Below are 23,036 nucleotides of genomic sequence, written 5' to 3' on the forward strand. Positions count from 1 at the left end.
GTAGCTACTACTAAAGTACAATTCAGGAAAATTTGATAGAATTATATAGTTAATAGGAAAAATTCCTGTTAAGAAGATAATTTTCCTGTTGCAAATGCATTTTAAACCCAAACTACAACATATAGTACAACACAGAAAGACACATGGTGTGATCCTTGGGGTGTCCTGTGAAAGGTCAGGAGCTGGACTCTGATGGTATTTACGGATCCCTTCCAATTTGCATATTCTATGATTTTATATACATTATTTGTAACATATGTACCATCTATAATGAGGTTCTTCCATTTATTTTGTGTTCAAACTGTATGCTGACTAGATGCATTAGTTCCCTGAGGAGCAGTTAAATGCAGCTTCAGTGTTTGTGGCAGCCAAGCTACTTGAATGGTTTCTGCATGACAGCAGGAAATCCCAAAGACCTGATCAGTCCAGAATTCAGTACTAGAAAATTACTTTTTTAAAGATTACAGTGGGTGAATTACATTTTCAATTCAGAAAAACACCAATCAGTGTTTGATCAGAGGAACAGTTCAGCTGGCAGAGCAAGGGTAAGGTACACACTAGCAGCAATTACAAAAGGTACACACTAACAGCAATTATAACAGCCAGACCATGGCCAGTAACCCCTGAACCCAAATTAGTAGGTCCTGGAACAGTTTGTCTGAGTCCTTATTTGCAAAGTTACCACTGGAAAAAGGCAGAAACACCATGTATTGAAAGGCAAAGAAATACCTATTTAAGAATATAGCTTCATGGTCTCTTTAATCTGTCCTAAATTTTCACTGAATTCACTGGATCACATACTTGATGTCTTGAATAGTGACTGAAGAAAAACCTCATCAGATTAGCAGTTTGCTTCAACTGCACAAGTGTGTAACTTGATGCCAGTCGGAGGACTGATGTGCAGCATTTTGTGACAGCTGTGGTTTAATCCAACTTAAAATGATCAGGAATTTAAACATACAACACTACTTGGACTATATACTAAATTTACTTTACTTTGGGGGGGGGGGGGCAATTTCACTTTCTAGATTGCCCTCTGGATTTAGCCAATAAAGGCAATTACATTATCTTACACCATTACAGGGTTTCTTACTGTAGCATCATCTTGTTGGATGATGTCTTATGATCACAACACATGAGTCCTCAGAGACAAGCCCTGTGTCACCAGAAAGGATCCTGAGATTTTGAGGGTTTGTGTGAAATCTTCATGTCTTAAGGTGTATTTATACTTCATAGCACCAGAAAGAAAACCAACCCTGTTGATTGACACAGCTTTTAGAAACATGAACAAAGTCACTGAGAGTCTCATATTCTTGTAACTATGTCAGCAGCAGTAGATGGAATGCAAGGTCTCAGGATCTGGGCCAGGGCGTGTTCCCAGTATGGTCAGGGTCCATACAGGTCAGGGGCCACTTAAGTCTGAGTGTATACACCCGATTTTGGAGGGTAAGGAAGTTTGACAATAGGAACATGGTAAGGTTCCAGGGTAGCCTTGGCACCAGCTCATTTAAAAGTTAGATGCCCTGTCTCCTTGACGTAGTGCCTTCTCTTCAGTGCCCTAGATATTTGGGCTGAAACATCAGAATAGTGCTGGGCACCAGTATACCCAGGTCCCTGATATGGACAAGCTGGGTGGCAGAGCTCGGTCTCTTACCACACAGTCTTCCACAATTGCTCAGGTACATATTAATGCATCTGGGGACAATGAGAAAAATCTAAAAACATAGGGTTAATTATATATGAGGAGTCACTGGTAGAAAAAGAGGGGCTATAAATCTATATATATCTTACGCTGAAGTTTATGATTTGTGGCAAGTAATGCAACTGAAAACTTTTCTCACCCCAAGTCTGTTATTCTGCAAACTACTTGTACTCCAGAAATTTCAGGCATAAAGATTCTCATGTCCAAAGGTTTCAAGTCTCAAGTTTCTGTGTGAAAGTGGTTCATGCATGGAACGTGAACAGGTTAATGCAGGAAGTGATAATGCTTTAATAATTCTTTGTGTTATCTTTGTTTCCCTTGATGGGAGCCAGAGTAGAAAGACCTTTCGATCATGTCCTCTGCACTTATCTCTTCAGAAAGGCATTTGAGGCTGAAAGGAGAGCAGCAGAAGACCCTGACATTGCATAATGTGCACAAACCCTGACCATAGAAAGGGTGTTCTGACTGTGCAGTATACTGTCTTTGCAGTTTTCTTATGCTATTGGCATAAGGCAATGGGAGTTACAATTGGTCTCATAAAATGTTTCCTCTCTCAGAAACACTGTAGGCATGTTCAGAGCTCCCTTCTCTATTCTGTTTTCCATTTGGGCAATAGGAAACTTTCTCCAGAGTAAAATGATTTGCCGTGGGCAAATCAGCTGACACTTGTCAGGGTTTCCAAAATACCGAGTAGTAAAGATAGCAGGGAGAATCGTCTTTGTGTAAGTCATTAGGGATTTTTTAAATTTCGTTTCAGAGGCTATGGCATATGGGAAGCTTTAACAATTTTCCTTTTTTTTTTTTTTTTTGGTTGGTTGGGTTTTTGTTTGTTTGTTTGTTTAATTGAGCCTTTCAGTTTCGAGAGCAGTTTTCTCAGCTCATTGGAAGAAATGATGACGTTTTGGGCTGCGACTGCACTGGACATAAAACCCGTGCTCGCCCGTCCGACGGAGCTTTCCCGTCGCTACCCTGCAGCACCGAGGCGAGGGCACGCCCTCCCTCTCCCCGAGCCCCAGGGCCGAGCCCGCCCCTCACGGCGGCACCGCCCGCCCGGACCAGCGGCTCCGGCAGCGCCGGCCCCTCATGGCTCGCCCCGCCCGGCCGCGGTGCATGCGGGGAGCGCCGCCGTGTCCCGGGCAACGCCGCCCGGCCCCGAGCGCCGAGCGGGCCGCGGGCGAGCCCGGGGCGAGGGTGCCGCCCGTGCCCGTGTCCCGCACATCGCCGCGACCCCGCTGGAGGAACCCGCGCCGGGAGCGGCCGGGCCGCGGGGCACCGCGCACGGCGGGGAACACCCTCCTCATCCTCCCGCTGCCCTGCAGAGGAACCGTGCGCTTCGTCCTGGCTGAGGCTTGCTTGCTGAAGGGCATGTACTTCATGTTATCGATGAAAACAAACGTTGCCTTCTTGAGGTTTTTATGAAAACAGGTAGCCAGGCAAAGTGAGACACCTTAGTGTGTGCCCTCCGTGAGGGAGAGGCCACCAGGTGAACGCATCGTGTCAGGGTGGAGAAAGACTTTGGAACCCGGGATTCTTTAATGCTAGCTTTTAAAACCCGTTTTAATTGAAATGACTTCATAACTGTGGCTATGTTGATGTTAGAATGCAGAAGGAAGGGAGAAGGAAAGGGAAAGGGAAAAGGAAAAGTTAGTTTCAAAGCAAGATAAAATACTTTCATTAGACTTACTACTATGGTTTGGCCTATAAAGACTATAGAATATGAGTTGTCTTAAACATGAGTTAGCTGAAAGTGGAGCACTACTGTTCTAGAAGTAGTAATGTGGTTACTTTAGTTTTAATGATAAATATCTTGAAAACAATTTTAAATCATAATCATAACTGGTATAAGTATAAACAAACATATCAATCCATGAAGTGGTGCCATTTAATATTGTTTATAGGCGAGTCCTAGTTTTTATATCTGATTAAATTACTACTGTTTATATTTTGCAGATTTAAATGTTTATGTAAAACCACTGAGATAACATTTGGCATGTTAAATGTTTCACAGAAAAATGATGCAAAATTTGCATCCAGCTCCTGAGAATAATGAAGATGATCTCTATTCTGGCTACAATGATTATAATCCCATATTTGACACAGAGGTAAAATATTTGCTGTTTCCCACCTTTCCCATACACAGAATTTTAACTTAGAAGTATAAGATAAGAATTCATGGGTACAGTACCGTACAAGTTTACAGCTGCTTTGAAGGGAAATCTAGTTTATTTAGCAAGAAACCTTTGAAGTTTCTCGGGAATCTTCTTGAATAATTAATTCTTTTATAGTTTTCTATTCCAATTAAACACTTGTGCAGATCTCAACACATCTAAGATGCTGCAATGGTTCGAATTTTTGAAATATAAAATCATAATTATTTGTAGGCACATTCAATGTGTTATTTCCCAGGCTGTGTGCAGCAGCAAGTTTTCTGACAGAAGAGGCTCCTGAGTGGTCAGTAGGTCACTGATTTCCTATGGTGCTGCTGCTGGAGGAGTTCACAGTAGAAGGGAATCCTGCAGGTCTCTGTGCAATTGGGTAGTTCATCTGGGATGTCTTAAAGTAGCCCTGCAGGCTTTTGGGTGGCTGCTGGTGTTACCCAGTTGGGACAGCAGTGATGTCATTTGGTCCAAACTCACTAGCAAGACTTGGCATCTTGTGTGAAATCCCAGAACCCAGTTCACGGGAGTTGCTGCAGGACCTGAGAGACATGAGATGTTTTAATGTCTTGCATTGCAGTTGTTAATGTCAAAATTCAGAAACAGCATAAGTAGTAAGCATTTAGATGGAAAAAGAAATTCATGTTGTATTTTATGACTTCAGCTCTGCTTCCTCTGTGTTTTTAGAAAATAATGAACATTTACATTTCCTAATCTAAAATACCAAAAAAGACAAATAATATAATTGTAATTTATGGCCAGTAAATCCTGTTGTTCAGTTATTGTCAAGTATTTTGTGAAGAGTTTTTGATTTTTTACCAATCTGCTTTCACTAATGTGAAGGTTGTGGAATTGTGAGTTTGGGTGTTGTGGTTTTAAAAGGGTTGATGTTTTTGTCTTTTCTAGGACTTAGAAAATGATGTAGCTTTTCAACAGGCAGCAAGAACAAGTCATGGAAGAAGACCCCCTGTAAGTACTTCTTGAAACACTTTGCATTAATGTAGATCTTATTATGTAGAAACACTAGTAATTGGCACATACAAGTTTTAATTGGCAGGGGCTTTTGTTTAATTTTTTTTTCCCCATCCAGGTGACAGCCAAAATTCCTGGTACATCAAGTCCAAGACCTCTGGCTACTGGATTTGGGGCAAGTTTTTGTTCTGTTGTATCCTTAATGAAAATGTCATTTACAAAATGTAAATTTGATTTAATTCCACATACAAAGTGAGCCCTTCTAAATTAAGAATTTCATTTCAGTGAATTGCATCTATTAATTAGTTTTGATTCACAGCATTGCACTTGGTCAAGGCATGGTTACTGGTTGTTTTTCTTTTCTCCTGAACCATGCTGCAAATCTTCTGTACTGCATAAGGCATTAGAGTCCAAGGTATTAATTGGGTTCACTTGCAGGGGGAACTCAATAGGTTGTGATTTGGGCTTGGGAAAGTTTTCTGGAAGTTAAGGTGAAATCAAGTCTTGAAGAATATGGGTTCTGAAGCATCCCTTGCTGAATCAGAAAAAGATGGTTGTGTCCTTTGGTATACTTAGATGTATTGATAAAATAAATCTGCATGAAAATACAACTTAAGAGATTAATACAGTGACAGATTTCATCAGCTCTACACAGAATTTTCCCGAAGTACTTTGTGTAAATTACTTGTTCAATTTCAAGGTAGCAATTTCAATAATTTAATAATGGAAAGTATGCTGCCTCAAATAATTTTCTCTGTATTTCTTTTTAAAAGAGCTGACAGAAGTATCCAAATACATAAAAACCTTTATTGTGAGTTTGTGCTAACTGAAGTATTCAACGTGTGTGCCAGGCACTGGCAGTATATTGCATATGAGTAACATAAATAGGAACTTTGCTATGAAGTTATGTGAGAATTAGCTCAACTTTTAAAATTTAGTGTTGAGAAGACCGTATGCAGGCTTTTTATGCTTTGTGAATGACAATTTCAAACAGCTTACTTATTTTTGTAGTCAAAGGCAACTTCAATTTCATCTATGGGAAGACCTGTGACAGGAACTATACAGGTAAAAGTTCCAATATTTATATTTTATATTCATTTGGAACAATGAATTTTTCTGGTAAGTGTTAGGTACAAGTATTTAGAAGTTCATTGAATTAATACAAATTACTACACTTTTAGTTTGTCCTTTTTTGAACATATTACCGTCAAAAAGCATGAGGGTAGTGATGTATCTTTTATCTGAGCACAGATTTGAAGCAGTAACAGTGTAGTACTTTCTAACACTTACTGACAAGCAATGAACAATTTATATAAAAAATATATAAACAATTTATATAAACAATTATATAAACAATAATATATTACAAATATATAAACAAATATATTTATGTAAAATATATAAACAATTGATATAAAATATATTAAAATTATATAAAAATATATCATTATGTCTGTATTGTCTACAACATATTTTTTAGTGAAATTATTTTAATATATCTTCTTCTTTATTTGAGGATGGGGTTTCTCGACCAATGACAGCAGTGCAAGCTGCAGGTTACACTAAAGCAGCTGTGAGAGGTATGGTTTGTAGAAAGTGCCAGCTGCCACAGGGAGATGTTATTTTACAGTTTTCAGTACTCTGGTAATTTTTCAGGTTCTTCATTTGATCCACTTGGCCAAGCAAGAGGTCCTGCTTCACCTCTGGAAAAGAAAATTTCGGACAGGTTTGTTCAGTTCTGCACTACATTCTTTCAAAGCATTAACAGCAACAGAAAACCAACCATGTGTAGAGTTTAAAAACATCCAGGCAGTTTCAAAAATCTTGAGGTCAAACTCTGAACTTGGTGGAATAATGCCACAAACATTTGTGCATGTGGTTAGCTGACTTCCAGGAGCATCTGTGATTTCCTGTCATCTGAGATTTCAGTGATCTCTGGTTCTGACTGCCTCAGCAGCCTGCGTGTGGCTGTTGCCACACAAATGCTGTCATATGTACACAGAATTGTGCAGGATCGTGGAAGTGTGTGTGACAGGCAAGGAGCACCACGATTCCTGCAGCTCTTTGGGAAGAACTTGGGGGAAGTTGCCTGCTCTTTCTCCCTGTTCACTCTGAGCTTAGCACTTGAGCTGAGACTTGCAGGCTGGTGCAAATGTTGGGGAGTCTGCTCAGAAAATCGTTGAGCTTTCCAGTACCAAAGTTCTGTTCCCAAATGCAGCTCTATAGGAATAGGGAGTCCTACTGAAGCGTTTGGTTATTTAGCCGTGGAAAAAGTCGAGAAGCACCACAACTTTTTGTTATAATCTGCATTTGCAGGCAGTGCTTTAGAGTTATGTATGTAAATGAAGGTTAAATTAATTGCTTTTAATGTGATAGTTCATTTCATTAGTGTTTGATATGAAGCTCATCTGTTGTTTTGTAGTTCTCCTGAACATATTTGATTTGTGAAATTTGCCTGTCGGTACTCTTCTTGTAAGAGGATTTCTGTTTTCTTAGGTCTCTATTCTCAGATTAAGAGTGTGATATCTTTGAACAAACTTCTCTTGGCACAGTTTCCCACAATAATTTCTTTGATGGGAAAACCAGTTAGTTGTGACATTTGATATATAATTGTGTTGTTTTATTGGGAATATAATGTGTAAAAGCTTAGTGTTTGCAGTTACATTACTTTAACTTCAGTTTTAATCCTTTTGTTGCTATTTTTATTTTAGTTTAGAAGAGAAGATGAGGCAGTTGGAAAAAAAAGTGAATGAACTGGTTGAAGAAAGCTGTGTTGCCAATAGCTGTGGAGACTTGAAATTGGTAGTTTTTCTGAATTTCACTTCATTTCTGCTGTAATTTGTGTAGATAGGTGTTTCAAAATGACTTGCAGCCAAATGTTGAAAATTATTAAAATAATTTTAATTCTAAATTTATTATGACTCTTCTAGTCTAGTGATAACCTTGCTTTGCTGAAAGAAAGAAGGTAGGAGCTGTATTTCTAGCATATATATTTAAGATTTCAGTGTCACAGAAATTCCCTTCCCCTTGTGTCTACTGACCTCTTCAGATGGGTGCAATGAATTAGTTGTACTGGCACAGTTCTGGCCCAGGCCAGCTAGCATTTAACACTTCCTGGGTATGATCAGAGGTTCCCATGGATAAGGAACTATTTCCAGTGGACAGTTTGAATGTATTTGTTCTGTTGTAGACGATACTAGAGCACAGTTGTGCCACTGAGAAGTGGCTAGTTGACTAATCTATTTTGTTCGTTTTTCCTGAGCCTCTTGCATGTATGGTCAAGAATACTCTTGATGTGAAAGGGTTGTTTCTTATGTAGATTGTATCAGACAATCCAAGGGTCCTACAGAATGTTTGTTTTTGACAAGTCCAGCAGAATATCCATTTTCCTGCAAAAGTTGTCAAAGTTGTGACCTCGTCTGTAAAACAGCCAGGTTGGATTTGCCTTCTGTCATAAGGACTAGGAATCAAACTATTTCATGAAGTACTTCTTTCACCACTGGCTTTCAAATAGCCACCTTGAGTAGTAACCATTACTTTCTTAATCATTGCACCCTTGTGGAGACACACAGGACTGCTAATGGCACTTGCTAGACCCAAAGCAGTACTTGTGCAAAGCATATTGACACCAATCTGCAGAGAATTGTAATTGGGTACATAATTACACAGCTAAGCAGACTTAGATAACTGTATGTCTGCTTATTGCTAATTAAAACCTTCTGGTGAGTTTTTGGTGCTTTTTTCAGGCATTTGGTGCAGTCTGTAAACCAAAGAAAATAGACATGGATATATTCTCTTCATACTTGTTTTGAATGTATTTTCATCATCTTGAGCCAGTAAGATTCAAGGCACTGTTAAATTGTAGTATTTTGTTTAAGGCTCTGGAGAAAGCAAAAGAGGCTGGAAGACAGGAAAGAGAATTGTTGAGACAGCGTGAACAAATTGCTCCTCCAGAAAGCATCAACTTAGACCTCACTTACACAGTAAGTGCTTAGAAATCTTCAGTTTCTTCAGTTGACTGAAATGTTGCTAAAAACCCTCCTGAGCAGAAATGCCAGTGTTTCCTGAAATGTGTGTCTGTGCTGCAACACTCCTGGCAGTGTACACAGGAGACCCGTTCATGTCATCGAGTCCATTCCCTGCAATCTCAAATCCCATAGAGACCATGTAGTCTGTGTTAAGTGGAGAAGAATTTCCATGAATATGTATTCCAGATATTTACTCACACGTAAAACCTGCATATCAAAATATAGCAGATGCAGACCCTATATTTCAGAAATAAATAGCTTAGAGGATGTAATATGCCGAGAAGAGAAAACAAAACAGGAAAGATCAGATACTGCCTTTAAATTGAATCATAAAGTGACCAAGAATGTGTTACATGAAGTAGGATATAGTAATATTCCTGAATCTAAAAGCAGGTATCTAGATTTATATTCTGGTTTTCAAATAGTATTTTTTAAAGGGTACAGCATGCATAAAGATACTTGAGTGATATTTAAATTCATGTTCCAAGTTGTGCTGTAGATACAATTATGAACAATTAGTATATTGAATTCGGCAGACCTTGTAATTTGTTTTACCATGAAGGTCAGAGTAAAGCTGTAGAAAAAAATGCAGAGCTATTTTACCTGATACCAACAGAACTTCTGTTGTGAAACAGCAGTTTGGAAAAATTCTCCCCTTCTAAACTGAGTGACTACAGGTATTGGGACCATTTTCCACATGTTGGGAGTCATAAATTACAAACAGTTTCTGAGAATTTTCTTGTATGAATATTTTTTAATAACCTTGCATTATAGCACTGTGTTTATTTAGGTCTAAGGCCCATGTAGCATAATTTTGAATGCTAGTAATTAATGTACAAAAATAAAAGAATTACCTGGAATAAGTAGCTTTTAAACTTGTTTCCTCTATATCAATTTGCAAGAACAAATGAGTATTAAAGATAGGAAGCTTACAAGTGGTAAAGACAGTAGTTCCAAGGTGAAATTAACTTGAAATTATCTACTATGAATTCAAGTTTATTACTGTTGAGAGGACAATGTATTTTCTTGTACCTGTAATTCCAATTTTTTATAGGTTCTCCTCAATCTGGCCAGTCAGTATGCTGCTAATGAAATGTATGCTGAAGCGCTGACTACTTACCAAGTAATAGTGAAGAATAAGATGTTCAGCAATGGAGGTGGGTTTCATCCCAAAGTGGATTAAAACTGGTAGTCAGGCATTCAAGGTGAGGACTGCATCTGCATGGTGCTGATACTCAGAGAATTCAGCTCTCATGTCTGCCACTCAGTGTGGCTGACAGATACTCATAATCTGAGAGCCAAGCCACATTAAATTATACTGACTCATGAAGTCTTTTCTTTCCACAGACTGAGCTAACATAAAGACAAATACATAATTTTCTCATGCCACACATGCTGTGTGGTCTTCTCTAGTACTAATTTTTTCTCTTTTGACTTGGCCTATCCCTCCTGAAAGCCTCTTTTAGTATTTTGCATATCTCTGAGACCCCTACAGTGTGTTTTTCAGAGATGCTTATTTGCATCTGTCTTCCTGGGAGGACAATAAATAACCTCCATTTCATCCCTCAATTCAAAATCAAAATCAGAATACATCTTACATGATAGTTCTATTCTAGGTTTCATTACTACTTCATGTTCTCTCTCATCTTCTCTTGAATTATAATTACAGAAGGCACTTTTGTGCAGTGCTGCTTTAAAGGGACATTGCTATAATGAAGACAAAATTATTAAGAAGTTTTATTCTGTCAATTTGAAACACTTTTAAAATGTTGTAACTCAGTGACTCCTTTTGATAGGTATACTGAAGGTAAATATGGGAAATATATATTTAAAGCAACGGAACTATTCCAAAGCTATCAAATTCTACCGCATGGCTCTAGACCAGATTACTAGTTCCCACAAACAGATGAGGTGAGTTTCTTCTAGGAGGCATGGTTATGAAATACAAGTTTTGCATGCAGTATGATTTAGTTGTTAAAAATCCAACCTAAACCTGATTTCTTACTTAGGATAAAAATAATGGAAAATATTGGAGTTGCGTTTATTAAAATTGGCCAATACGTTGATGCCATTTCTTCATTTGAAGAAATAATGAGCATATCCCCAAACCTGAAGGCAGGCTTCAACCTGATCCTATGTTACTTTGCTATTGGAAATGGTGAGCAAATGAAGAAAGCCTTCAAAAAGCTCATCGAAGTTCCCTTGGAAGTGGATTACGAAGACAAATACATTTCATTAAATGTAAGTTGGAAAAAATAAACTCTGTCTCTATATAGTAAATCAGGAGAAAGAGGGAGAGATACTGAATGCTTGGAAATTGGTGTGTATTTAAGTATCTGAAATAACTTCTTCACCAGCATGCATTTAGTGTGGCAGTAGAGCTCAGATGTGTAAACTAATGACAGAACATTTAAATCCTTTTTTCCTCAAAAGATGTGATGTACATAAAACCCACACCACAAGATTATCTTCATAATGATTTTGTTGAAATTCATTTGGGCTTACTTACATAGCTCACTTACTGCTTTACTATCTTCATTTATATAAAATTTTAATAAAATATTTATAAGGTAAAATAAAGGGAGCTAAACAATGAGTGGGCTAATGCAAGTTTCCTCCAGTGTGTGCTAATAAAACTTGTAATATTGTAGTGATACTTTACAGAAGAAAGCTACAGTGACATTTACAGATGCTTATTTTAGTTGATTAGACTTTGTTGAAAACTAGACTTCCTGTGACTTTCCATGATGCTAAAGAGAGTAAAAAATAGTTAATACATTTAGGGTCTCTTAGAAAAATCCTCTATAGAAAGATCAAGCCTTTTATCTTCTCCTAGCAGTCTTTTTTTTCAGTGATTCAAATCTTTCAGTCCTAAAGATCAAATATTTACTAATCTTCAAACTGTTTGCAGCTTAAGAGTAGCTGTTGTTTCCTATTGTCATAGCATAAGGAAATAAAATATAACATATGAAGCAAAAAGATATATTTACTGATATATATGTATACATTTTAATACATTTTATATAAAGTCTTATATTAGAAATTATATAAAAGGATCGTTAAGCCTTTGAATTAATTGAGGACTATGTCAGATCATTCTTTGGAAGACAGCCTTGAGATTGCAGAAGTTATTTCTAAGGGTAGGCAAGCTTAGTTTTAACAGATATTCCAAGTTCTCTATCTTTTTTATGAAGAGGTCAGAGAAAAGATCATGGTTTCCTTATGGTCTTTATTTTGCATAAATCTATGATCTGTCCCAAATAAATGAGGAAAGGGTGGCTACCTAGCATACCTTGCATAACTGCTTTTAGAGATAACAGAGATGTGTTAGAAACAGATAGAAACTGTAAGATGATCATGCAAGTTATTGCAGTGAGGAGGTAGCACAAGTCCTCATCTGCTGAATAGCACAGCAGTTCAGCAAATGCTTCTTTTTAAGTATGAGAATATTCTCACTGTGATTTGCAGCCTTCCTGGTCTGATACACATGACATGAACTACGTCTGTTAACAACCTTAATGTGAGCTGTGATAACACACATGAGCAGAGAAACAGTATTGAGGTGGTTGTAATGCCAAATTTCACAGTATATGGTTAGAAAACTACTTTCAACCAAAGCTAGCTTTTTCAAATGTGGAAAGTAAGTGACATTATAGATCATATATTTGACATCCATTTATGTTTGCAGTCATATTGTCTATAAAATAATGAAAATGTTTGTATGCTGGTATAATTTACAATTGTTTTGTCCCCCTCCAGGATGACCTACATACAAATCTACTGATTGAAGCCATTAAAATTGACAGTTTAAGTAAAATAGAACGTGAGAGGTAATGGTGGACTCTGCTTTTTCTTGACTGTGGTGCCTTGAATTTTAGCTTCTGGAAGGATTATCAGTCTTGTCACCTGGCCACAGCTCTTGTTACAAAAGTGTCCTCCCAGTTCTTAGGAAGGAACATGCTCAGAAGAACCAGTTGGATCTCTCAGTTTAACATACTGCCCTAGAGTATCTACCCCAAATGTTACAGGGTACACTGCTTAAAACTTGCAGCATTTGAGGTTTTTTAAAAAGTACTAGTGTGCAGTGAAAGGAAAACAGAAAAACTAAGACCTTAATCAAGATACAGGGAAATAGTGGTAACAGGGAACAGGTTACATTGACTTCTGAGATTTGTGCTGAGTGCAGGAAGAAGCCAGAACACATTTTGTTTTGTTTTTCTGTACATGTTTTTGAAATGGTGAGATAGAATTGTATGCAAATATAGAATGGTTTGGTTGGAGGGGACTTTAGAGAAGATCTGGTTCCAGCCCCCCTGCCATGGGCAAGGACACTTCCCACTAGACCAGGATGCTCAGAGCCCCATCCAGCCTGGCCTTGAAATGCTTCCAGGGATGGGGCATCCTCAGCTTCTCTGGGCAGCCCGTTCCAGTGCCTCACTGCCCTAAGAGTCAAGAATTCCTTTCATATTCTTGTGTTGTGTTTTGTGCGGGTTTTTTTCCTTTAGGAAGTCCTTGGCAGAGGATTACATCATGACAGCTGCTAAACTCATTGCACCGGCAATCGAGACATCTTTTGCAGTGGGCTATGACTGGTAAGAGTCTAGCGGGGTTCTTTTTGTCTAAACTGTGTCCACTCTTGTGCTGGTTATGAAACCAGTTCACAGACAGAAGCAGCCTGGGAAACACAGTTCTCTGTGCATCTCAAACACAGCAACCAGGCTGTTTTCAGTTTGCCCCCTAACAAAACAAAGCATTAGAGTGTGTTCTGTCTTAAAAAGTAATTTAACATCAAAAGCCAATTCTTAACTGTACATTTTGTGGTGTTCTGAATTCACACAAAAGGTTCAGTTGAATTTGAAAATTCAGTTTCAAAATGGAAAAGCTTTTGAAAGTCTCAGCAGACAAATGCGATATGGAAGGCAGTGATTACTGGTCTTTAAGGTTGAAGATAGCATAATGAAGACTTGGGGGGCTTAAGAAGTTTCGATCACACCCTTGAGTCATTATGTAAAGCACTGGAATCTAAATTTTAAGGAAGGTTTGTTTGAATTTTGTTTATGAACCTAATGTTTATAAATATAAACTTAATCTGCCATTTCTTAAAACATTTATACAAGTGTACACAGTGATAGGCTGCTGACTTAGTTCAGACTGTTCTTTACCTGGAGTTTATTGCCTGTTAGGATTATTCTCACATTTTGCAGGTCCTATAATTATAATTTGCTAGGAAGGCTGTTGATACTAACAGGAAACAATCTCTCACACAGACATGCATTGTCTGCTAGAGTCCACAAGGTGGTGTTTGATGGTTTAATAATAATTATAATCTTATAATTTCCCTACTTCTGCCATTCTGAATCATCAGGATTTAATAATGTCTTGTAAAAAATTAGGTTGTTTTCTAATTTGTTAGCAGGAGCAAGTCAGATTTGTTTGCTCTGTGTCTTGATTTTTGTTCAGAAGAACTTCAAAAGGTTGTAAAATACTCAGTGTTTTTAGTGCTATCCACAGAATGCTTGTTATGGAGTAACACACTCAAACCTGTTCTGGCTAATTGAACAGCTTTTGCTGAGATCCACGGGATTGCTTTTTTTGTATCAGGACAGATTTACTCTTTGTTATTTTAAGCTGAGGTATTCAAACCCAATGAAGAAGTTAAACCAGCAGCTTGAGCTTAATTTTTCTAATTATAAACTTTATTATGGGTCCTCTGAGTATTAAATGTACTTTCAATCAAATTCATTTTATTTAGAGAATATTATTCAGCGTTCATAGGAGTTATTACTTAAAATGTGGCATAACATTGGGACTATTCTGTCATATTACATAAGAACAGTTGGATAGTTAGATGTCATTGCATTTTATGATTAAAAGATGTTAAAACTAACAGTTGAAAGTGCTTTTTTGATAATGCAAAGACATCTGTAATAAAAGAAGAAATTACCAAGTTTTATTGCAACTTTTCCTCTAACATAAAAGGCATTTGTCTAAAGACTGTCCACGTGCCAAACCAATTATAACAGTTTGTTGAATTAAACTTCTGTCAGCAAAATAGCCAACTATTAAAAGGAAAGAAGGTGGCTTTCCACCAGTTAAAAAAATAGTAGAAGGGATTAAGGAAGCATCCCACAAGTTGTTCATTTCCTGTGCCTATTTTCCAAGTGTTTGAGAGAACAGGATATTCATACAATAAATAAAAGTCTTACTTCAAATGATCAGCTGAAGGTAGATCACACCAAACTGTGGGACAGTGGCTGTGAGTGAACATCTGAAGAGTCTGCTGCTTTCTGTTCTGCACTCTTTTTGCAGAGGACCCTAAGCCACAAATAACTGAAGATGATCAGAAAGAGATTTATTATTATGACTCTTATTATGATGTAGCTCAGGGACACAATCTTTAGTCTCTGGTTTCGTTCACTAATATTTTTATGAGTTTGGTAATATACGCATCAGGAGATGAAATTTGAAAAACCACGTTATAGAATGTAGCCAAAGAAAATGCTTGAAAAATTATTTTAGTCAGTTTTTGACAGCAGGTATTGCTCAGTTATAGAAAATAAAGTTACATTTAGGCAGCTGACTTAAAAGAAACAAGAGTCAGCAGAGATACTGTAATTACGGTAGGTTATGGGACTGAAATATTCTTACAAGCATTTTTACTCAGAGTGCTCTTTACCACTGTGAAGAAAAACTAGCTAAGAAAATTCAGTTCAGAAAGCAAATTAGCTGAAAAAGAAAAGTAACTTGGAGGCATTTGCACAGATGCATTTTGTTTATCTTCATGGCTTGCTTTCTGTTGCAGGTGTGTTGATGCAGTGAAAGCTTCCCAGTATGTAGAGTTGGCCAATGATCTGGAAATAAATAAAGCCACTACTTACTTGAGGCAACAGAATTTTAACCAGGTATAGTAACTTTTCACATTAGTACTTTTTAATATTGTATTTGCAAATATACCTTTGTTAGCCACAGCATACTTTTTGGCAAGGGAAAGTGTAATTTATGCAAACAATAATTATTTTGATGCTGATCAGTAAAATAACTTTATAAAAACACTGGCAAGAGACAAGTTTTATCTAAATGAAATTTGTGCTATGGAAGTTAGAGTGAATGCAGTGCATTTCAGAATCAAAAATCTGAATGTGGTTTTCGTCACTGGGTGTCCAAGCTGTCATTGCAGTTAGTGGAACCGAGGTCAGTACAGTCAGTAGAGCCTAGAAAGTCTTTTGCTAATCAGCCTGGGGGTGTTTTCATTAATATGAGCTGAATCTTTCTCCCAGTTAGGTTGACTATAGTGCCAGAATACAGGCAGCTGCACCTGCTATGTATAGTTAACTCTATGGTAATTTTTTGGGATTTCCAGTTACTGTTCAGTATAGGTTAAAAAACCTAAAATGGGTTCCCAGAGGTAAAATGAGATACAGAGATGGTTGGTGATGTTTTCTGGAGTATTTCAGTGGGGGAGAGGGAAGTGTGTTGGAAGTTAGGAGTATGGGGAGAAGAACTTGGATCATGTGACAGAAGACCTTTAACCTGCATTGGAACCACTTAGCAGAGTAGGACTGCAGAATGGTGATTGCAGAGCATCTTTACATTTGTTTTGTTGTAATAAAACTGCAGCTGACATTTGCATTCATCCTGTCTGTCTGTTGTTCATATACTTCCTAACTCACCAACTGCTCAACACACCTTTGGCTGAATAACAAGAATGGAAACTTATTGAAATACTCAGTTCCAAGGCTGAAGCTTTATTGTGTCTTTTTTTAAAAAAAACAACAAACTAAAATAGATTTCTTCTGTTACAACAGTGGGCTTAACTATGGGTTCATAATAATGAATATACTATTTTAAAGTAGTGCTTGCATATAAAATATAAAATAAAATTCAAGTGAAATTACCATGTTATATTTAGTTGTGTGTGTAAAATATTTTGAATTTTTTTTAATATCAAAGAAAAACTTTGAAAATTAATTTAAAAACAAAATTCTGCAGGTTAACCATGCAACTTCTTAGCGTCTCTGGCACACCCTGCTAGAGTCAGACAAACTGTTTTGAAGTTTAACTTCTGTAAGCAAATAATATAGATACACTGGAAGCAAGTAACAAAGAATAGTTTGTATAGTCTGTGTTTTGATTGTTGAACCTAAGTAATTGTTGGGATTAAAAGTTAGAAGTTCTTTAGAAATCTTTAAATTTAACTGATGATGCAGTGCTACTTTACAAAAAAAAATTTACTTTTACAAAAAAATTTTGCCTATAGGTTTTCATCATAGGGCTCATAATTGCTGAAATGGTTCAAGAGACCCACAAGATAATTTACCAGTAAATGTATTGTGTTCAGACTCATGTGAACTTTTCATTATACATTAAAAGGGCATTTCTGCCCAGCCTTTATCATCCAAGGTCCCATTTAGCAGTAAAAGCAAAGGTAAATAAATTGGATACAATTGAAAATGGCTTTTCAAAAAGTAACATTAAACTGTAAATTTACCAAAAGTTAATTCCATGAAGAAGCAAATCTTTCCTTACCAGCAGTGTGCCTCAGATATAGTAATGTTACATCTGGAAATATTTGGGATCATTACCTTTTTGGAGAAAGTCACAAATATATATACGTGAAAAGTTTAAAAGTATCATGGTTAATATTCATATATTTCTAAGACCATTTCTATTTCTAAAATCTAGAGCCTAACTTTTGAAATGCTTTTCTTGATTGAAATTGATGTATTTTTAAAGAATTTCTATTAAAAGAATATTAGGATCATTAATAGCTCATAGTTCTTGGGTAGAATGTAGTTGACTAAATCTCTGAACTACATATAGCTGTATGTATTCTGTCATTTTGCACATCATAAATACAGTTGTGGTTTTTGTGTAGAGTAACTGTGAAAACTATGTATGACAGACAATTAAAACTTCTCCTTTTGTTTGTTTTGGAATTTGACATATAGTGTCATGCCTTTGATATGTAAACAGCAGCTTAAAGATTTCATGGAAAGAAGGAAGGAAACTTGAATTGCTGATGTTGATGGTTAAATTGTGGTTGCCACATCTTTGTTGAAATAGATGCTGGAACTGGGCTCACTGTGATATTCTAACAGATTGTGTTGTTAGAATAAATATTTAGCATAAGGGAGACAGATTTATTTAATAATTTAGTCTGCAGTTACAAATGTTTTTCCAAGAAAAAGCTGCCTTTTATATCAGAGGGATTTTTGTAGTGTACTTGCTATAAATGTATGGGGTTTTTTCTGTAAGCATCTTTAGTTTGAAGTTTATAAAATTTGGTTTTCATGTTAAAGTTTTAAAATAAATCTTCTGGCCTCAAGCTTCACATTTGAGTACTTCCTAAACTTGGGCAAATGTCATCATCTTATTATGCAAAACAAAGGCACAGCAAAATCCAGTCCTACACTATGGTGTGTATTTTTTTATATAGTGTGTTCTTTTTCAGCTTTTTAATTGGGGTTTTATATCAATTCATTTGTGTTCACTTAAAGAACTACAAAGAAGGTATGAGAATTTTTATTAGTTGACTAGATTAAAAGCAAATTGTCTAACGTGTTTTGTACATACAGAATTGTCAGATACCTGTAGCTCACAATAGCCTTATCTAATCTAAATTTTGGAGGTAATAGCCAGTATTATTGAAGTTTTGTGATGAAAATTAGTATTGTATAAATACAGATATACTTTTGTGTGGACATGCTCACAAGTGTGTGTTACAAGCTCTAGTAATTATCATGTATGTGACTATACGAGTTGATAATTCCAGCTGTTTGTTACTGTGAAGTTTATCAATGTTTTCTTGAAAGGATTTTGGAATAAATTCACTTCAGTGTGAAGTAAGTGGTTTCCAAATTATTTCTAGGCACTGGAGACTTTGAAAATGTTTGAAAAAAAGGAGAGCAGAGTAAAGAGTGCAGCTGCAACAAACCTTTCATTCCTTTATTATTTGGTAAGTGTTTGCTTCAACAAAAGCAGTTAAGAACTGCAGTTTATGTAGCCGCCTCTGTATTTTGTAGCAATTTTTGTGTCTGCCTAAATAATCTCTGTAAAGAAGAAGAAACTGCACCTTAGAGTAGTTAATCTGGCACAGCAGTTGAAATTTGGATCAGGTCCCTTTGTATACTGTTGATGGGAAGAAGAGTGGGATAGAGCTCCAGGCCACAGAAACATGCCTGCAGTTGGGTTTGTGCAGAAGCTCCATAGCTGGATTTAAAACATTGGCCCTGGGGCCCCTGGCTGAACTTCAGGAACACGTGAAATATGTAACTTAGGTAGGTGTGTTTGTGTATGAAGTTTGTAGGGTATGGATTTTTAATTTTTTTTTTTAATACTGCTTTATTACAACAAAGAAAGCTGTAGACTGAATGGGACAGAGTGGCAAGGCGTCTCAAGTGTTATCTGAAACTTGAAAGAGATGATCTACCTTATGCAAATATATAAGAAATATTTTAGGACTGAATAATGGGGTGGTTTTTCGTCATCAATCTCCTGAAATTCCTGTAAGAAGCCACAGCTACAAGAAAATTATCTGACAAACGACTAATACAATGTTTGTTTTGTTCATGTAGGGGAATGAATTGGAACAAGCAACTAACTATGCAGATTTAGCTGTAAATTCTGATAGGTACAATCCAGCAGCTCTAACTAACAAAGGAAATACTGTTTTTGCAACTGGAGACTGTGAAAAAGCAGCAGAATTTTATAAGGAAGCTCTCAGGAATGATTCCTTATGCACTGAAGCACTTTATAATCTTGGTAAGTCACAGATGCTATTGTGATTTAGCTTTTGACTGAAGGTAACACTAGTGTTTCTGAGAATCTGTCTTTGAAAGTTTTCTTATAGAAATATGTGTGAATTATTATTACTTTATAGAGTAATTTATGTTATGGCAAGGTATTTACTTGTACTACCTGTCTGTTCTGCAAAAAAAATTCCCAGTGTTAACTACATAATTTAGTAATTGCAGATGAATAAGTTACTTTGAAGATTAAGAAATTAATACTATCTACTAAAAGGATTACCAGTTTCAGCATTATTAAACTATGAGAGTCATTCTCCTCTAAAAGCCTTGTCTTTCCCTCATTCATCTTGTTCAAAAAATGAGATTACATAAGTTCTTGGTCTTTGATTGGGTTCACGTTCCTTGTATTTATCAGTTTGGTAGGTCATGCTGGCTGATAAGAATTCTGAATATGGCTCACACAAATAGAGAGTCCTTTAAAATCAAGTACTGAGTTCTCATCTGGCTTTTCTTGGTTATTCTTTCAGTTAATATGCTGAAGTAATCTGTTTCTCATTATGTTAATACTGTAACCTTTATTTTTTAGGTTTAGCCTACAAGAAGTTAAACAGGATAAATGAAGCTTTGGATTGTTTTCTGAAACTCCATGCAATCCTTCCAAATAGTGCCCAAGTCCTTTACCAGCTAGCAAGCATGTATCTTTTTCTGGGTTATGATAAGGCATGGTGGGTTTAGTAAATTCATTTAATCCAAAATACATGTTTCAATCATGTCAAGGTGGTTTAGAAATTTACTATGGTGTCCATTATAGTAAGAATGATTTATTAGCTAATATTTGTGAGAAAGATGAGACCAGAACTTAACCCTTATTGAATATTTCCAGTGAAGCAAGTGAAGAACATTAAGACTGTTCACATTGCAGGGATTAGATTTACACTCCGTATTAAATTGTGTCAGGGAATATTTAAAATGTTTTATTATGAAAATAATGTGGCAGATGTAAGCACAATTAAGTAAAATATTTAAGAAAAAATTATATTAGCTAAAAAATGTGAAGTTCTGTTTCTGAAAGCTGTTTTCAGATTAGTTAGTGTATGTGTAAGAAAATAATTGTCTCCCAGCACTGCAAAAGCTCAACAGATTGAAAAGCTGAGGGAAGAGATTGGCTTTGCACATCACCAGTGATATTCTAAACTATGAACTTCTTTAACAATGCTTCTGAGGACATCCAGAGTGTAATAAAATCTTCCCCAAGGCAGAACAGATTCCAGCTGATGTACTACAATTTTAAGACTAGTGTAGGTAATAAAAATGTATTCTAGTCAGTAAAATAAGTAACCTTCAAAAATCCAAAAGGGCTCTGATCTCTATTCCACTTATAGCTAGCTCCTTTACAGCAGCATAAATGCCCTGAAAGCTCCGAGTGTCCATCTGGAGAAGAGTTTCTCTGCTCCAATGCTATGTAAAACTGCTTTCCACCAGTTCTCAGAAGCTTCTTTTGTGTCAGGTAGGATGCAGCAGAAACTGAAAAAACAGGCTGGGCAGTAGGTCCAGCTGACACTGCTGCAGAGCTCTGAGCCATTGTGCCATTCAGGAGGGAAGAGCACACTGCAGGCTGAGTTACAGCTGAAACTGCTCTTCTCTGGACCAGAACAGTCTGGGCTGTGCTCCTTGGAAATACAGCAGAATACATACAGCAGAAAACGCCCCTGCTGGCAAAAGGCTGTTCTTGGGAATAGCAGTTTTACCTAATGACTTTAGAACAAAATGCTGTTAGTACAGAAACTAGTCAGGTTGTAAAGGCTGCAAATTAATGGCCAGGTTTTCACACTTCATTCTTATAAATGAGGAAGTCAAAGTGAGATTAGTGGCAGAGAGGACAACTGAGCCCAAAGTTCTGTTGAGTCCAGCGTGGTTCTAAGGTGAAAGAGCAGACAAAGTCTCTGAATACCTTTCTTCTAGCATAACAAAAATACTTTCTGATACGAATGAAATTATGAAAACAGTGTGGAAAAAACAAGTCATTGTTTCTCCATACTACAGTGACTGGTGTAGTGTTCAGCACATGGATTGCATTAGGTAAAGTAGTGGGGATTTTGAGTAAACTACTACTGGCATCAGTCCTTGACTGGGGAAAACTCAGATACCAGATCATGGAAGATCCCAATCAAGCCATAGAGTGGCTGACGCAGTTGATCAGTGTGGTGCCAACTGATCCACATGTACTTTCAAAGCTAGGGAGTTTATATGATACTGAAGGTGATAAACCCCTAGCTTTTTATTATTACTGTGAGGTACTTGCTCTTATATTGCTTTTTCAATGCACTTTGTCCTAAATTAAGAAAATTTTGCTATAGGTTCCTGCATCAAATTAACAATTGATTAATTTAAATGTTATTAAATGTCATTCAAAAAGAAGATAAAAAAGAAATACTGGGGGAGAATTAACAAAGTCTGATTTTTTAGTCAGATCCTAAGGAAACACATAGGCTATGTTTCCATGTGGATATTGGCCTCAGACTTTCCAATTTTTTTTAATGCAGTCATTATTTACACTGACCTGTAATAATGTTAATTTAAAATATAGCCTGGGACAAAATAAAATCAGGATATAATAGAAGTAATTTTAGAGGTGTGTAATGTGACTGCATTGATTGGAAACTATAATAGATACGGAGATACATACATATTGTGTTTTGTTTATGTTTGGAAGTTTTTGTATATATTTTAACAGTATAGCTGTACATTATGTATACACAGTTGCCTAAAGATAGGCAACTTCTTTAATTTCAAACTAGCTGTACGACTGTCCATAGTCTGTAGAGGTTCTTCTGTGTTAGAAACAAGAATCAGACAGGAAGTGTCTGGTGCAGTCTGAGAGTTCCCTTTCTTTGTCTGTGCAAAGTGAGGATGGCCAAAGGCTGTGTTGCAATCTCAATTACCGGTTGAGTTGTGCTTGATGATAATTTTGCTGCCTATTTCAGAGGGAATGTCTAAAAAGCTGAAAATGCTGTTCATGTAGTTATGTATAGAAAGGAATGCTTTGGGGTGAGTTTTCCAGCAGTGGAATTGTGCGCTTATCAGTTAGCATTGTTTAACGTTTTAGGTGAGTTATTCATACATAGATGTGATTTAAGTAAATGTTTTTGCTGTTGCAAGCTATTTAAAATAGCATGTCAAATAAGTCTAGGTGGAAAATGTGACAGATTCATCTTGGGTAACTTCTAAAAAGCATTCTGCAGTTAGAAAATTTGGCATGCTTTTTTTTTTCTCCCCACCAGGATCACTTAGTGCAGCACACTATTTCCATTCATTTATATTACATGTTTTGGGCAGCTGGAGAATCAAACACTTGAGTAAGATACCCCAGAAGCAACATAAAGATGTTGTTTATCACTAAAGTTGTGCGGATTTTCACCTTTCCTCTTTT

The 23,036-nt window shown here is 36.7% G+C and overlaps 1 protein-coding gene across 3 annotated transcripts in view; it reads left to right on the top strand.

The window, feature by feature from the left end:
• Positions 1-2,121: 2,121 nt before the first annotated feature.
• The window catches only part of IFT88 (intraflagellar transport 88), a 42,054-nt gene continuing 21,139 nt past the window's right edge, over positions 2,122-23,036 (top strand). Inside the window, exons 1-20 of one of the 3 annotated variants that reach the window (XM_063394649.1) lie at positions 2,122-3,069; positions 3,711-3,804; positions 4,765-4,827; positions 4,949-5,005; positions 5,842-5,895; positions 6,347-6,410; positions 6,487-6,556; positions 7,542-7,632; positions 8,709-8,813; positions 9,913-10,015; positions 10,655-10,769; positions 10,868-11,099; positions 12,618-12,688; positions 13,364-13,450; positions 15,661-15,760; positions 18,727-18,813; positions 19,433-19,619; positions 20,193-20,301; positions 21,750-21,865; positions 22,888-23,035. In XM_063394649.1, coding sequence (XP_063250719.1) covers positions 2,786-3,069; positions 3,711-3,804; positions 4,765-4,827; positions 4,949-5,005; positions 5,842-5,895; positions 6,347-6,410; positions 6,487-6,556; positions 7,542-7,632; positions 8,709-8,813; positions 9,913-10,015; positions 10,655-10,769; positions 10,868-11,099; positions 12,618-12,688; positions 13,364-13,450; positions 15,661-15,760; positions 18,727-18,813; positions 19,433-19,619; positions 20,193-20,301; positions 21,750-21,865; positions 22,888-23,006 — 2,208 coding nt within the window. In that variant the 5' untranslated portion in view covers positions 2,122-2,785 and the 3' untranslated portion in view covers positions 23,007-23,035. Of the gene's footprint in view, positions 3,070-3,710; positions 3,805-4,764; positions 4,828-4,948; positions 5,006-5,841; positions 5,896-6,346; positions 6,411-6,486; positions 6,557-7,541; positions 7,633-8,708; positions 8,814-9,912; positions 10,016-10,654; positions 10,770-10,867; positions 11,100-12,617; positions 12,689-13,363; positions 13,451-15,660; positions 15,761-18,726; positions 18,814-19,432; positions 19,620-20,192; positions 20,302-21,749; positions 21,901-22,887; position 23,036 lie in introns of those variants that run through there. The other 2 variants (XM_063394646.1, XM_063394647.1) reach the window with 2 other exon arrangements.

The sequence above is a fragment of the Prinia subflava genome, chromosome 3 (assembly GCF_021018805.1).
Source record: "Prinia subflava isolate CZ2003 ecotype Zambia chromosome 3, Cam_Psub_1.2, whole genome shotgun sequence".
NCBI lineage: Eukaryota > Metazoa > Chordata > Aves > Passeriformes > Cisticolidae > Prinia > Prinia subflava.